General features: G+C 34.0%; 2 protein-coding genes and 1 long non-coding RNA gene across 3 annotated transcripts; 2 read left to right on the top strand and 1 right to left on the bottom strand.

Annotated features, from left to right (window-relative positions):
- The first annotated feature begins 1,153 nt into the window (after positions 1 to 1,153).
- LOC120125850 (receptor-like protein 9DC3) lies at positions 1,154 to 2,284 on the top strand. The gene has a single exon (XM_039144184.1). It carries the CDS (start codon positions 1,154 to 1,156, stop codon positions 2,282 to 2,284), a length of 1,131 nt encoding a protein of 376 aa, XP_039000115.1.
- Positions 2,285 to 2,863: 579 nt separating this feature from the next.
- LOC120125868 lies at positions 2,864 to 3,241 on the top strand. The gene is made up of 3 exons (XR_005516406.1): positions 2,864 to 2,907; positions 3,024 to 3,103; positions 3,224 to 3,241. It is a non-coding gene; the product is annotated as an uncharacterized LOC120125868 (long non-coding RNA).
- Positions 3,242 to 13,925: 10,684 nt separating this feature from the next.
- LOC120125851 (SH2 domain-containing protein B-like) lies at positions 13,926 to 16,462 on the bottom strand. Its single transcript, XM_039144185.1, has 7 exons — positions 16,388 to 16,462; positions 16,205 to 16,282; positions 15,958 to 16,125; positions 15,139 to 15,324; positions 14,728 to 15,008; positions 14,327 to 14,507; positions 13,926 to 14,213 (listed from the first exon to the last, which is right to left on the bottom strand). The coding sequence occupies exons 1-7, from the start codon at positions 16,460 to 16,462 to the stop codon at positions 13,926 to 13,928; spliced, it is 1,257 nt and encodes a 418-aa protein (XP_039000116.1).
- Positions 16,463 to 17,216: the final 754 nt, after the last annotated feature.

Raw genomic sequence — 17,216 nt, forward strand, 5'->3', positions numbered from 1 at the left:
TAATTTTACATTTCAGGTACAATTCCATCGGTTATCGGAAATATAATTTCTCTAGAAATTATTGATTTTTCGAATAACAACTTGGCAGGTATAATATAACTTACATATTGAAATAAGTTGTATCGTCAGTCTTCTCTGAATCAAATACCTTAGAACTATTTTATATTTCTGTAGTTTTTTAAATTTTTAGTCTCTTAATATAGTAATACTTTTGGCTATGAAAAAATAAATTAGTTTCACATTTCAGACTTCTAACTACTTGAATATGATACTTAAAAAAACTCTATGTAATATTGTCATGTTTAGTGCTTGATTTATTTATTTTTTGGATGCTTCAGTTTTCTTTTTAGACTTAATACTTCCAACTATTTGGAGCTTTCATAAGTAGTAAAACAATTTAATAAAATTTTTATTTTTGCAACATATATAATGTCTTGAATTGATGAAAATAATAAAACGCATTCATGTCTTGTAATTGGACATATTTCTTAAGTCATTTTATTTAATATGAGACAAATAGAGTATACAAGTTCTAGTTCAAAATTACCTAAATTCTAAAAATATAAACATAAAGATAATCACACTACTCTAGACACAATATACTTATTTCATCAAATTATTTTGACAAATTTAATTTTACATTTCAGGTACAATTCCATCGGTTATCGAAAATATAATTTATCTAGAAGTTATTGATTTTTCGAATAACAACTTGACAGGTATAATATAATTTTCCTTCATCTTTTTGTTGTTATTTTGTTATATATTTATTAATTATTTATAAGAATTTTTTTCATTTAACGTGTCCTTTTGTATTAAAAAATAAATCATTTAAATATTAAATTCAAATAAATCCATGATTTAAATTTAAAATATCTTGTTTTTTCAACTCGAAATGAACTAAACCAAATTTCCTTGATATTTCCAAAATTTGGTAATTTTTTGCGTGTGATGTGATATTTCCTAACTATTGGAAAGTGTATCGATTTGCAATTGTCATCTTTTTGTTTAATGAGAAGAATATTTAAAATCGTTTTAAAAACAGTTATATATTTCACTACAATTCAGGCTCCATAAATGGTATTGTAAGAAAAGGCCTGATGTTGTTAAGTAAATTAACAAACATTCCTCATTATGCAATTTGAGTTCCCTTATGGATCTCACTTTGGGGAATAATGGTTTGGATGGAACAATTCCAGAGTGCATTGGAAACTTGAGTTCTTCCCTTTTATCCCTTGACCTACGGATGAATAATTTTCATGGTAAAATACCTGAAAATTTTGTTGAAGGTTGCAGCTTAAAAAGTTTTCTAATCAGCAACAACCAATTCGAAGGGTCACTGCCACGATCTTTGGGTAACTGTAAAGAACTGGAGTTTCTTGATGTTGGGAACAACTATTTAAGTGACACTTTCCCAAATTGGTTAGGAAATTTGGATCAGTTACAAGTGCTAGACTTGAGAGAAAATAGATTCTATGGTAAGTTGGATAGCTCTGATGTTACCTTCACTCGTTTACGTGTCATTGATCTCTCTCATAATAACTTCGGTGGCTACCTACCTGTAAATTTTTTTGAAAATTTGCATGCCATTAGAGAAGGGAATGGAAAGAAAGTTAAACCAGAGTACATGGAAGATGTAATAGCTGGTGGAACAGTATTTATTTGGCCAGGTTTATCTTTTACAACAAAAGGGTTGGAAACAGAGTTTGAAAAACTATTAACCATATGGACAGCTATTGACTTCTCCAGCAACCAATTCTCCGGAGAAATTCCTAAAACAATTGGAGAACTTCATTCACTCATTGTCCTAAATCTCTCTCATAATTGTTTAACAGGTCCTATCCCATCATCATTAGGTGATTTGTCGGAACTTGAATCATTAGATCTATCATCAAACAAGCTCCATGGAAGAATTCCAACAGAGTTTACAAATCTTGGATTCCTAGAGGTGTTAAACCTTTCTCATAATAATCTCATGGGACCCATTCCTCAAGGCAAACAATTGGAGACTTTCAGTAATGATTCCTACATAGGAAACTTGGGTTTATGTGGATTGCCATTATCAAAAAGCTGTGATAATGATGAGGGAACTCCAGCCAAATTCGATAGAGATGATGATGATGATGGATTGAATTGGAAATTTTCTATACTGATAGGGTATGGATGTGGGTTGGTGTTGGGATTAAGCATGGGATACATTGTATTCACAACTGGAAAACCATGGTGGTTCATTAAGATCTACGTAAGAGTTCAACAGAGATTTATAAAAAAGGGAACTCTTTGACGGATTTTTGTTGCAGACCGAGCGGTGGAGAGAGCAGAAAACTTCATTGCATGGTGGTAGGCAGGCCCTTTTCTGTAGCTGTTTCATATCTATTGCTGCGTGGGTGCTTTTTTGTATGTATTATGTTTTCCTGCATCCTCTCCTATAGCAGCGTTCCCTTGAGTATTTCCACCTTGTAATAACTATCTTAATCGGCATTTTCTGGGTGTTTCACTTTCGTTTTAATAAATTTATCGTGGGTTAATTTCTTTCAAAGATAGAGTATGGCAAGAATCAAGGTAGGTAATAAGAATTGAAATGAGGGATGCCTGTGGTGGCCCCAATGAATGGATTGAAAATGATAAAATGTTGGTCTTCTGCAGAACATATCTAATAATATTGAAACAGAAGCAATTGGACTGAAGTTTCAAAACTTAATAATTTAATGTTAAGACAACAATTTCCTTCCATCGAATGTATATAGGAACCTGTTGCTTAAGTAAATGGTTTTTATAATTTATCAATTGTTTTTACAGGAAGATTTTTCCAAACAGGACCATCATGCGGTCCTGATTTCCCCGTTATTCGCAGCTTCAGTCGTAGTCATAGCTTCAGGGATCTATTTTCTGCATTCCGTGTCATAGGTTAGCAGTATCTTATTTTGGGAAGAGAAATGCCTCTGGATGGGTTTATAAGTAGGCGCAGTTTACGTTTGTTTTCGTTTATATTCGTGTAAGTACGTATCTTCGACATGTTTTAGGATGTGATTTACGAAGAAGACCTGATTTCAATGCCATGATGGCCTCCTCCTTTGATCCAAATATAACCTATGTTTTCGTGGTAGGTTTACCCTTGTAACTATCAGCTGATTTCATATCATATAATTGGTTTTTCTTCCATGCTTCAATTAGTCTCTCAAACTTACGATTTCATGATAACTTAATTTGAAAATTTTACCAGATTGACAAGTTGACTGGTTTGCTAATTCCATCGATCAAAAGAGGTATATATATATAATCATCCTATATGTATACATAATTATATACGCATATACAATCATGTCTGTTGACTCTGATCTTAGCTTGGTTTTTGCAGTTGATAATAATCCCATAATGAATGCAGAAACCATTGCAGGAAGAATTTGCCAAGTGCTTCAAAGAAAGTGGAATATCTGAACTTGTTCGTATCTACGTTGCTCCGATTCTTCATTTTTCATGAAATATACATGACCTATGTAATATCGGATATGAATATCGATATATTACTCTTTTAAGAGTCCTCCAAATACTCAAATACTCATATTAGACATTTCTCAGTGCACACTTGCATTCAATATTTTCATCCCAATCCAAATAACATGACACCGTGAAATAAATTTCAACACAATTGAAATAAGAAGCTTACAGATACAACTGAAAATGAAAAAAAAAAGTTACAGATGTAGTGTTTGAACTTTAAATTTATTGAATATCATCCGAATCAATTGAGTTAAGTTCGGATTTAGAATCTTCAATTCGCTCGGATTCCTAATCCTTTGATTTATTTTCATCAAGATATTGTTGGTAGATAGAAGAAGCAAAGCCCCAAAGAGTGAACAACATTGCCAATATGTCACACCCCAATATGGGGTTAGATTTCTTTATGATTAAATGTTTGATTTAAGTATTAGTCAAATTAAAATTATGGTCCACTATGAAAATTAAGGATAATGGCATTGCCACTATGGTTGGAATTCAATGTTTTTAGCTCACTTTCGGCCAGGTTTGTATCCACCAAAGCATGATATCTATTAAATAAACTTATTGCTCTGACTTTTCCCCAAAAAACAATCTCCTTGCATATAATAAATAAATGGAAGTCATTGTCAAGGGAACTAAAATATCCATAAAATAAGGATTATTCATCCACTTGCATTGAACAATTTTCTCAAGTGTTTGGTGGGATTGAAACTGTGTCCTGCAATAATAGATCATGTCTTTGTCAACTAGTCTAGGGTACTATTTAATACTAAATTATTAAAATTATTTTATAAAACTATAGATGACAATAATCATCTTCTCCATTGGGGGGAAACGAAACCAGTACCCAAAAGCACCTATTGAAAACGATCAAGAGGAGAAGAAATTTGGTGTCGAGCTCGCAACATCAAGGTGGAGGAGCTTGTGTTGAGTTAGGATAATTTGGATTAGATGAAGAATTGGAACGATTAAAGAGGGATCAAAGTGTTTTACTAGCTGAGATCGTGCGATTAAGGCAGCAACAACAGCATTCAAGGTACCAAGTTGTTGCAATGGAGGGAAGGTTACAGAACACAGAAAGGAAACAACATCAGATAATGACATTCCTTGCTAAAGCTCTACGAAACCCAATTTTTATCCAGCAATTTGCACAGCAAAGACAGGTTCATGGGGTCGAAATCGGGCGAAACACTGACTAGCAGCGAGTCCCAGCTTGGAGAATTTGCAGCAAAAAGTCCTCCCTGTGGTGGTCGATAATGATCAAGTCGAGGAACAAGAAGAATTGGCTACCATCGAGTTAGAGATCATGACGTTTTTCACATCCACCGTGGACAATGAATCTAACAGTGGAATCATCGAACTAAGAAGCTTGGAATTAGTTTTCTTTATCAACAATCAAACATTAAAAAAAATTAAGGGAAAACAAATAGGAATATGATCTGAAGACAAAGGAAAATGGTGTTATGATTCCAACATGAAAAATCACTTGGGTGGTGTCTAGAAAAATAAAGTGGTAAATCACAAGGTATGTCACTCAAGTGAGGTGAGATCTTTACCTTGTCTTTTAGTTTCCAAGTGATTATAGTTATGACGTAATAGTTTTTAAAAGATCAATTTAGTCACTAATTTAAGTAATTTACTATTTTGATGGCAACATTAGTTATCAATTTTACCAATTGAGTCCTCAAATTATTATTTAGATTCTAATAAGTTATTTTTATGGCAAGGGAAATTATTTGGATGCGAGTTAGTAATTTTGATTGCTTGGATCATGAGGAAAATATTGGAAGTTGAAGTAAAGATCGAGGGCGTTCAAATGGAATTTATATGATCAATCAGTATGGTACGAAAATCGAGGTAATACTTTACTACCTCTTTATGCTTTATGGAACATGTGAATATTGGTAAATGCATGAATGAAAATGTTTGGTAAAGATGTGTAATTAATGAAGTTCTACACTTGATTCGAATATAGTAAAAATTTCGGTAACTGAATATGGATCAAATGACTAATATAAGAAATTGAAGAACAGTTTGAATTCAATTACAAGTTATGAGATTAAGTGATATAGGAATTAGCACTGGACTTTGAAATTTTATAAAGTATCTCATTTGATAAGGTATGGAAATACTTCGATTGGGTAAAATTACGAAATTATCCTTATATTGGAAAATGATAAGAATTGTCCCTGTAAGTTAATTAGTAAATCTGAAAAGACATATTGATCTGATAAAACTACTGATGTGCATATGAAATTCTAGTTTTGTATAGGAAATGCGAATAACCGATTTTTAAAACCAAGAGGGTTTATGCAAGATACTAGAAGTCTGTTAAGGAATCATTTTGAGATCAGAGAATGTTAGGGAAAAAATTAACCATAGGATCTCTAAATCATAGTTATTTTCGTTAAGAGTTATACCGAAATTATTTGGGTTAAGAAATTATGAAAATGCCCTTGAAATGTAAAAATAGTCCGAGTTGACCCTGAATAAGAAAGTACTATGAGGATTCGTACTTAACTCGATTAAGTACGTATTTGATTGTTAAGATCCTGACTTAGTGCAGAAAATTCCTGATAACCTGTTTGTAACTTCTGAGAAGGCAATTGACATGAAAATCTCCGAGTTAAGAATAAATTATCGATGGTGCTCTTCTGTCAGAATTGTCTGTATAGAATGGAATAGATAATAAGTCTGAATTAAATAATAAGATCGGACGGAAGGAATTGATTAAACTACGTGGGGTCTATAAAATGACCAAAATATCCTTGTGATGGAAATGACTCAAGAGTATCACCAAGTTCAGGAATGAATAGATATCCTCAAGCTTTGAAATGAATGGAAAAACATTGAGCACCAAAATGACTAAAATGCCCTTATAGACTATACTAAGTAAATGTCTTGGATTAATTAAGAAATTCTAATAAACATGAATGTTGTACTACTTTTTAATGTTATTAAACGTAATTTAAGTCGGTCAAACAATGATAGTGCTATATCATTACTTGAATGGCATAGGTACCACTTGAATGCTAGTTCGTCTCCTCAAGTTTGGATTGATGATAATTATGGAAGTACTCAACTCAGCTCAACGCTAGAGCGCATTCGATATTAAGAAGTGGATATTTGTGAGATAAATCAATCACGAATACCAAAATGATTTTAGTATATGACCAAAGTGAAATGAACGGAAGTAAAACATATATCCGAAACTCAAAAGTGTTTGAATTAATCTGGAAAACTCTGAAGTAACCGGGATAGACTTGCGTGCTAAACGAACTAAGTAACCTCAATGACTGAGGATTTAATAGGTGATTGGATGAGTTTGGAAACACTGATAAATATACATGATGAATTGTCTTTATGGGTCATGAACCATGAATTATGTACATATATATTTTCTAATATCATTGAAACATGGAAATGAAATAAAGACCGTAGGAAGATCTTCTGGACAAGAATTGTTGGTATTAAAGAGTGAATACTTGGAAAGGCAATAAATTGACGGGTCGACACATATTAGTTCTGAGAATTGTTCAGTTCGAATAGTTCGATAAACCGATCCATCAACATGAATTGTAATGTATAGAATCTCCGTTTCTCTTTTATTAGCTCAAATCACTCCGGTTATTCCTGAACGCTTTCTTGATGCACATGAATCATAATGGGATTCTACAGTATCAACTTTAAGTGTCCGATTAGATCGGTTAGTAATCGATTCTCTCCAATATAACCTCGTTCCTGTAATCTGATCAAATTGCACGAGTTTCATGTTATCCTTACCGATAATTACAAAAGGCCTATGAAAAATACTTGGATCCTCTAGTGTGTTCCCTATGTACTACATAATTGTTTTATCTGTTTTGAAATATGGTACACTAAGATCTATGGTTACTGTTTTATGATACACCGACTTACCGGTGATAGTTTATGGACTATGACTGATATATGATTATTGGTTTTCACTGATATATGATAACGATGATTACGGACCTAATGTGACTCTTGGGTAGGCTCACGGGCCCCAAGATGCTCCATTAGGTTGGTTCCCTTTTGCCGTGTTCTTAGGGTAAGCCCTATGGACTTACGGGCCTAAGGATACAGGCCCAAAGCCTATCCTTAGGTGGCTTCCTTTTTGCTGTGTGCTTAAGGTAAGCCCTACGGACGTAGTTCTGAGGAACTGCGGATGGTGTACATGAAAAGGATTTAAACTACGAGTTTCAAAAGTGAAACTTCATTATGATTTTATGATGATTTACTGAACTATTACTCATTTATTATACCTACTATGATTTTATCGTACTGTTGGAACACACTAGACATCCTATTCGATCTCATGAAAACGTGATACTATGAATGCTTCCTATGAACTGTGATCTTCATGGTTTCTACTAGATGAACTACTAATGGAATCCCAAATTATCTTGCAAATTGGTATACGTTTGATTTAATAAGAAAATTATGGTTTCACATTTATCTACATGTCCTTTAGCATCACTTGGTAGATCTGTATTACTGAGTTTTCCGAAGCTCACTCTATTACTCACCATTTCAGGTTAAATGAATTGTACCAGTACATCTATCAACATCAGTAAGGGAGTTCTTCTGGGGTTGTTTGCAGAGTACGGTACATGTGATTAGGGAGCATGTAGATTGTATTTTGTTTTATATACAAGTATGAAAATCTATTTTATTTCTGAATATTGATAAATCATTTTATAAGTTACATGTTTTAATAAAAGTTTTAAATTTTCCACTATTTTTATAGTGGGTCACTCCGGTGGCCCTAATGTGACACTCCAGATCGGATCGGGTTATCCGCATCGGTCTGAGGGGGTTACATTTAGTGGTATCAGAGCTATGGTTTGAGTTAAAAATTTTCAAGATAGACCGACCGGTCGAATGTCAAAATATGTCTGATCAGTACATGCCCCTAGACTACAATCGTACCTCTCTGAACCGGAACTCCAGGGCTTAGTCCATATCTTTAACGAGTAAACCAAAGTTTCTATCCATTAAGGATATATTGTACAAAAAGGAATACAAGTAACATATGTCTAAACGATGTAAAGTACCTCACGAGCCATGTCAGAGTTATTTATCTGAAAAATTCTTACTTGACTCCGGAAATGAAATTGGGATATGTTGTTGCTCTGTGAGCCTATTCACGTAACCAAGGCTGATTTGATTTCACAAGGATAAAGTTGATTTGATTATTTATTTGAAAAGAGGGAAAAGTTATGATAAGAATGTATGCTCAGCTGGTTAAGGATTAGTGGATGATTCATACTTTTGTAAAAGCTACTTAAAGATATGAGAGAACTGATAGAAGTTTCATTTCTGCAATAATGTGACATGAATGAATTTCGAGGACGAAATTCTTTTAAGGAGGGGAGAATTATCACACCCCAATATGGGGTTAGATTTCTTTATGATTAAATATTTAATTTTAGTATTAGTCAAATTAAAATTATGGGTCCACTATGAAAATTAAAGATAATGGCATTGTCACTATGGTTGGAATTCAATGTTTTTAGCTCACTTTCGGCCAGATTTGTATCCACCAAAGCATGATATCTATTAAATAAACTTATTGCTCTGACTTTTCCCTAAAAAACAATCTCCTTGCATATAATAAATAAATGGAAGTCATTGTCAAGGGAACTAAAATATCCATAAAATAAGGATTATTCATCCACTTGCATTGAACAATTTTCTCAAGTGTTTGGTGGGATTGAAACCGTGTCCTGCAATAATGGATCATGTCTTTGTCAACTAGTCTAGGGTACTATTTAATACTAAATTATAAAAATTATTTTATAAAACTATAGATGACAGTAATCATCTTCTCCATTGGGGGGAAACGAAACCAGTACCCAAAAGCACCTATTGAAAACGATCAAGAGGAGAAGAAATTTGGTGTCGAGCTCACAACATCAAGGTGGAGGAGCTTGTGTTGAGTTAGGATAATTTGGATTAGATGAAGAATTGGAACGATTAAAGAGGGATCAAAGTGTTTTACTAGCTGAGATCATGTGAATAAGGCAGTAACAACAGCATTCAAGGTACCAAGTTGTTGCAATGGAGGGAAGGTTACAGAACAAAGAAAGGAAACAACATCAGATAATGACATTCCTTGCTAAAGCTCTACGAAACCCAATTTTTATCCAGCAATTTGCACAGCAAAGACAGGTTCATGGGGTCGAAATCGGGCGAAACACTGACTACCAGCGAGTCCCAGCTTGGAGAATTTGCAACAAGAAGTCCTCCCTTTGGTGGTCGATAATGATCAAGTCGAGGAACAAGAAGAATTGGCTACCATCGAGTTAGAGATCAAGACGTTTTTCACATCCACCATGGACAATGAATCTAATAGTGGAATCATCGAACTAAGAAGCTTGGAATTAGTTTTCTTTATCAACAATCAAACATTAAAAAAAATTAAGGGAAAACAAATAGGAATATGATCTGAAGACAAAGGAAAATGGTGTTATGATTCCAACTTGAAAAATCAAGTGGGTGGTGTCTAGGAAAATAAAGTGGTAAATCACAAGGTATGTCACTCAAGTTAGGTGAGATCTTTACCTTGTCTTTTAGTTTCCAAGTGGTTATAGTTATGACGTAATAGTTTTTAAAAGATCAATTTAGTCACTAATTTAAGTAATTTACTATTTTGATGGCAACATTAGTTATCAATTTTACCAATTGAGTCCTCAAATTATTATTTAGATTATAATAAGTTATTTTTATGGCAAGGGAAATTATTTGGATGCGAGTTAGTAATTTTGATTGCTTGGATCATGAGGAAAATATTGGAAGTTGAAGTAAAGATCGAGGGCGTTCAAATGGAATTTATATGATCAATCAGTATGGTACGAAAATCGATGTAATACTTTACTACCTCTTTATGCTTTATGGAACATGTGAATATTGGTAAATGCATGAATGAAAATGTTTGGTAAAGATGTGTAATTAATGAAGTTCTACACTTGATTCGAATACAGTAAAAATTTCGGTAACTAAATATGGATCAAATGACTAATATAAGAAATTGAAGAACAGTTTGAATTCAATTACAAGTTATGAGATTAAGTGATATAGGAATTAGCACTGGACTTTGAAATTTTATAAAGTATCTCATTTGATAAGGTATGGAAATACTTCGATTGGGTAAAATTACGAAATTATCCTTATATTGGAAAATGATAAGAATTGTCCCTGTAAGTTAATTAGTAAATCTGAAAAGACATATTGATCTGATAAAACTACTGATGTGCATATGAAATTCTAGTTTTGTATAGGAAATGCGAATAACCGGTTTTTAAAACCAAGAGGGTTTGTGCAAGATACTAAAAGTCTGTTAAGGAATCATTTTGAGATCATAGAATGTTAGGGGAAAAATTAACCATAGGATCTCTCAATCATAGTTATTTTCGTTAAGAGTTATACCGAAATTATTTGGGTTAAGAAATTATGAAAATGCCCTTGAAATGTAAAAATAATCCGAGTTGACCCTGAATAAGATAGTGCTTTGAGGATTCGTACTTAACTCGATTAAGTACGGATTTGATTGTTAAGATCCTGACTTAGTTCAGAAAATTCCTGATAACCTGTTTGTAACTTCTGAGAAGGTAATTGACCTGAAAATCTCCGAGTTAAGAATAAATTATCGAGGGTGCTCTTCTCTCAGAATTATCTGTATAGAATGGAATAGATAATAAGTCTGAATTAAATAATAAGATCGGACGGAAGGAATTGATTAAACTACGTGAGGTCTATAAAATGAAGGAATTGATTAAACTACGTGAGGTCTATAAAATGACCAAAATACCCTTGTGATGGAAATGACTCAAGAGTATCACCAAGTTCAGGAATGAATAGATATCCTCAAGCTTTGAAATGAATGGAAAAACATTGAGCACCAAAATGACCAAAATGCCCTTATAGACTATACTAAGTAAATGTCTTGGATTAATTAAGAAATTCTAATAAACATGAATGTTGTACTACTTTTTAATGTTATTAAACGCAATTTAAGCCGGTCAAACAATGATAGTGCTATATCATTACTTGAATGGCATAGGTACCACTTGAATGCTAGTTCGTCTCCTCAAGTTTGGATTGATGATAATTATGGAAGTACTCAGCTCAACGCTAGAGTGCATTCGATATTAAGAAGTGGATATTTGTGAGATAAATCAATCACGAATACCAAAATGATTTTAGTATATGACCAAAGTGAAATGAACGGAAGTAAAAACATATATCTGAAACTCAGAAGTGTCTGAATTAATATGGAAAACTCTGAAGTAACCGGGATAAACTTGCGTGCTAAACGAACTAAGTAACCTCAATGACTGAGGATTTAATAGGTGATTGGATGAGTTTGGAAACACTGATAAATATACATGATGAATTGTCTTTATGGGCCATGAACCATGAATTAAGTACATCTGTATTTTCTAATATCATTGAAACGTGGAAATGAAATAAAGACCATAGGAAGATCTATTCAGAAATGATTACGAAGATGATTTATGGACAAGAATTGTTGGTATTAAAGAGTGAATACTTGGAAAGGCAATAAATTGACGGGTCGACAAACATTAGTTCTGAGAGTTGTTCAGTTCGAATAGTTCGATAAACCAATCGATCAACATGAATTGTAATGTCTAGAATCTCCGTTTCTCTTTTATTAGCTCAAATCACTCCGGTTATTCCTGAACGCTTTCCTGATGCACATGAATCATAGTGAGATTCTACAGTATCAACTTTAAGTGTCCGATTAGATCGGTTAGTAATCGATTCTCTCCAATATAACCTCGTTGCTGTAATCTGATCAAATTGCACGAGTTTCATGTTATCCTTACCGAAATTACAAAAGGCCACTGAAAAATACTTGGACCCTCTAGTGTGTTCCCTATGTACTACATAATTGTTTTATCTGTTTTGAAATGTGGTACACTAAAATCTATGGTTACTGTTTTATGATGCACCGACTTATCGATGATAGTTTATGGACTATGAATGATATTTGATTATTAGTTTTCACTGATATATGATAACGATGATTACGGACCTAATGTGACTCTTGGGTAGGCTCACGGGCCCCAATATACTCCATTAGGTTGGATCCCTTTTGCCGTGTGCTTAGGGTAAGTCCTATGGACTTACAGGCCTAAGGATACAGGCCCAAAGCCTATCCTTAGGTGGCTTCCTTTTTGTTGTGTGCTTAAGGTAAGCCCTACGGACGTAGTTCTGAGGAACTGCGGATGGTGTACATGAAAAGGATTTAAACTACGAGTTTCAAAAGTGAAACTTCATTATGATTTTATGATGATTTACTGAACTATTACTCGTTTATTGTACCCACTATGATTTTATCGTACTGTTTGAACACACTAGACATCCTATTCAATCTCATGAAAACGTGATACTATGAATGCTTCCTATGAACTGTGATCTTCATGGTTTCTACTAGATGAACTACTAATGGAATCCCAGATTATCTTGCAAACTGGTATACGTTTGATTCAATAAGAAAATTATGGCTTCACATTTATCTACATGTTCTTTAGCATCACTTGGTAGTTCTGTATTACTGAGCTTTCCGAAGCTCACTCTATTACTCACCATTGTAGGTTAAATGAATTGTACCAGTACACCAATCAACATCAATAAGGGAGTTCTTCCGGGGTTGTTTGCAGAGTACGGTACATGTGATTAAGGAGCATGTAGATTGTATTTTGTTTTATATACAAGTCTGAAAATATGTTTTATTTCTACATATTGATAAATCATTTTATAAGTTACATGCTTTAATAAAAGTTTTAAATTTTTCGCTATTTTTATAATGGGTCGCTCCGGTGGCCCTAATATGACACTCCAGATCGGATCGGGTTATCCGCATCGGTCTGAGGGGTTACACAATACCTTAACTGCATCCATTTTTTCACCGTACAACACCACGCCAACAACCGGAACAAATGGAAAACTAAGCATGCTAACAACGTTTGAGTACAAAGAAGACACCAAATAGACCAATCCCACAACTCCCACTGTACAAATCTGCCATGCCAACGCTGTTCCGATCAAGCTCGCAACATAAATCGCCTGATGACGATAATGATAAATGTTTATAAATAGTGTAACTAAACAATGGTACCTAAAGTATCCACTAATGTTTAACCCTGAAGAACCCTTTAAATCGGAAAAGGCTGTACAAGACATTCATACCGAGTCCAAGTAACAGAGGAAAACTCAATCCAAAAGCTGAACATACACAAGTCAAGTATATCATGATTATACCTAATTATGCTGTTCGTTTCGTCTGTATTCTGACGAACAACATGTACAGTGTTGCAAATAAATTATTAAGGATTCAAATATAAATAATAAATAAATCACTTAAAATGAGTTCATCCTTAATAACAGTTCAAAATTAAGACAACAATGAAATTTGATAAAGCAAGAAACAAGCACCTATATACATTATCGAGAGAAAGCAGCCGGTGATGGATAGTGTAATCACTGCCAACATATGTCACAACTAAGCTACCAGCGTCTGGGTGGGGCCAACTCCTTGAAGTAGGAAACCTAAGTATAAATGTCCCAGGCTCATGCAGGCCTCTCGGATCTTGAAGTGATAGTTCAGCTTCTTCCTTTGTTATAAACCCTTCTATCCACTTTGGCGATGTAGAGTTCCACATTGCCTTTATCCGGCCACTCGATAATGTAAAACAAGAATTATTAACATAAGTCTATACTATAAGAAACTGATGCTTGCAGGACTTAAGAACTTAGGTCAGTAGAGATTGGTGAATACATTTGAGAGAAACTGAAAATAAAGATATTTGATTCTGGGTTTTTTCTTTTCTTTTCTTTTCCCTCCCTCCCTTCCTCCCTCCCTCCCTCCCTCCCATTGAACTTGAAGGTTGTTTTGTGATATCGAATTCCAGGCTATTGTTCCCTCATCTATCAATCTCTTTGCCATATTTATTTGACGTTTATGAGCAGGCAACAATGTTTTTCCATTACCAAAAAGAATACAAAATTCAACAACACTAGATATAGATCCCAAGAAAAATTGACAATGATGTATATTTTCCCAATATTCACAATCAAGAGATATCACGACCAGTACCATCACATTCCTCACTATACTAACCAACAAGAATATAATGATCACGAACAATAATGTCTGAACGCTGAAGCATTGTAAGGTACCTATGATGAGAACATCCGGAGTAGACGGAAACCTGTTCTGCAAAGCCTGAAATTTCTTCATTCGAAACAGTTGCAATTTCCTTGAGTAAAAGAGACCTATCGGTCAAGCCCCCCAGGCAGTACCTAAAAGTTGTTACATCCGAAACTGAATGCCCCCTAATTGACACACCCTTTAAAGCTGAATCATGGGCCCCAGTGATCCCTGAATCAGGTAGGGAAGTGTTCACTTCTTCAAAACTCTCAACTCTCGCCTCTGATCTTGACCCAAAACCATTCTCAGCCTGATTGTAAATAGCGATGTAGTTGTTTATAGTTCAAAAGTGATTTATGCACCTCTTGTATTAACGATCTATAAAGACATAGCATGATGATGTCAAGGAAATTGAAAAGGACAAAAGTCTTGATCTAAACCTGATTGTGATTCGAGATAATAGTGTTGCATTCTTCACTGTGTTGGTCTATGTTAGAAATCTTTGCTTCTCCCAATCCAACTCTCTTCGATGTTGGACTGAGTTCTGCTTCATCTACAGTATTGTGCTTAGGTTCACAAGAAATATAATCTAAGCCAAATGATTGAAATCCATTACCCGACAATACCTGAGACAATATCAGAACCAAACCGTTAATGAATACAATATGAATAAATAATAAAATAAAATATGTTACAGAAAGTCAAATTCTCGCAAAAATATATATATAGTTCCCTGCCATCATTATTGATTCTGCCAGAGGCTGTAATAGCCAATCTAGTAATTTTGATCAAGCTTGGCTTGCAAAAGTTTAATTCAAGCTCAAGCCATGAATTTCTTTAGGTAGCAGTTAAGAGCTTGATTTTCCAATCAGCCAATATACATCATGCGTATGAGCCAACTTTTGGATAAGCTTGTGAACCTTATCAGATGTGCTTATTTAGTTTGGAATTAATGAACATTTTAATTATTTGCTCAAGTGCTTATCAGTGAAGACATTATGAATTTATACCCGGACTTCAACTCAACCAACCTAGCTACACAAAATATTGTAACCTCTGCTATGAGAAGTAGTTTAGCTGCAGTTATATTATACGGGGTTGGTTACCATCAGCAGAAGACATTATTTTCCGCAATAGAAGACTTCTAGACGAATGAAAAACTACAGACTAGTTTCTCATGCAATAAGTTCCTTGAAGAAATTTTTACCGAGAAACACACTTATTGAATAAAATATTGCACAAACTAAATCTAATATTACCACCTTGGAGATCTTCAGTTTAAAGGATGCCCGCCCCTTTGATAGTTTATTAGGTCGGTCAGAAGAGGCAAATTCAATACCATCACAGCTAACTAGAAGAGGAGGTTCTTCACCATTTATCTTCTTAACGGGTAACCAATTAAAAGCATACAAGAGTGATGCAACGACCTTTCCAACAAGCAATGTGAAAAATTAGGTGCTGAAGGTAAAAATAGTACCGCGAAATTAAGCATAAAGACTAAATTACCTCTAGTTCCTTGTTTACTGACTGCCCAAAGATATCTAATAAAACAACATCCAAGGAAAAGATCCGTCGACGAGATGCCTATGAAAAGGTAAATTTAGATAAAATATAAGGAGCGGTAAAATTTTTTTTTGATAGGAAGGAGCGGTAAAATCATATCATTCAGGAATCAATAAGGTTGAAAACCTGTCTTGTATTTTGTGAAATGAGCAAGCTATACTCTAAGCTACTCTTACTCTTCACTTCTACATAAGTGCCCATGTTCGACGCATACTCAAACTTGTATACGTAAATCTTGAAAAAGAAAATTTGACTTTACCACAAAGTCCGAGAAAATAGGCTATATTACCGCATCAAATGCTAAAGACTGGGGGATAAAAGCTAAAATATCAGCAATATTTACATACTAAGATAAGAATATCCTTTTTCTTTCAAGTTTGAATGTCTTTACAGTTGGCTGGTTCCATGAGGCTTGAACTTAAAAGCAAAAGATCCATTCCAATTACCCACTCAACATTTATTGCTTAGACTAAAGTAGTCGCATGCAAGTTAACAACCTATTACTTTATTTATTTCACAATCCAGCATCTATATTGGGATACATTTTTAAATTTGATAACAATTTTATGTGCATCTCCCAATAGATGATGAAAACAAGTAGGAAGCAACGCTCAGTTATATCAATATGATAACTTTCGGATTATACAAAGAATACATTAATAATATCACAAAAGGAATGCATAAATGCTATGTTTCTAAAGTAAAAATTGTTTTGAACTCTTTGGTATTTACCTTGCCACCAAAAATATGCCAGAAGCCAACCTGGTATTATATTTTTGCATCAGTTTTCTAAACCTTAAGGTAAACTTAGGTGCTATGGAAAAACATTGAGGAAACGTGAGAACTACAAGTAAGCCACCTTAACATATTGGTCCTTTATGGTAAATCAGTGTTTCCAGGACCAGGAGCTTCATAGTGTAGACAAGTCAATGGTAAAAGAATCAATGTCTTTCCC

The sequence above is a fragment of the Hibiscus syriacus genome, unplaced genomic scaffold, assembly GCF_006381635.1.
Source record: "Hibiscus syriacus cultivar Baekdansim isolate YM2019G1 unplaced genomic scaffold, ASM638163v2 tig00110445_pilon, whole genome shotgun sequence".
Taxonomy (NCBI): domain Eukaryota; kingdom Viridiplantae; phylum Streptophyta; class Magnoliopsida; order Malvales; family Malvaceae; genus Hibiscus; species Hibiscus syriacus.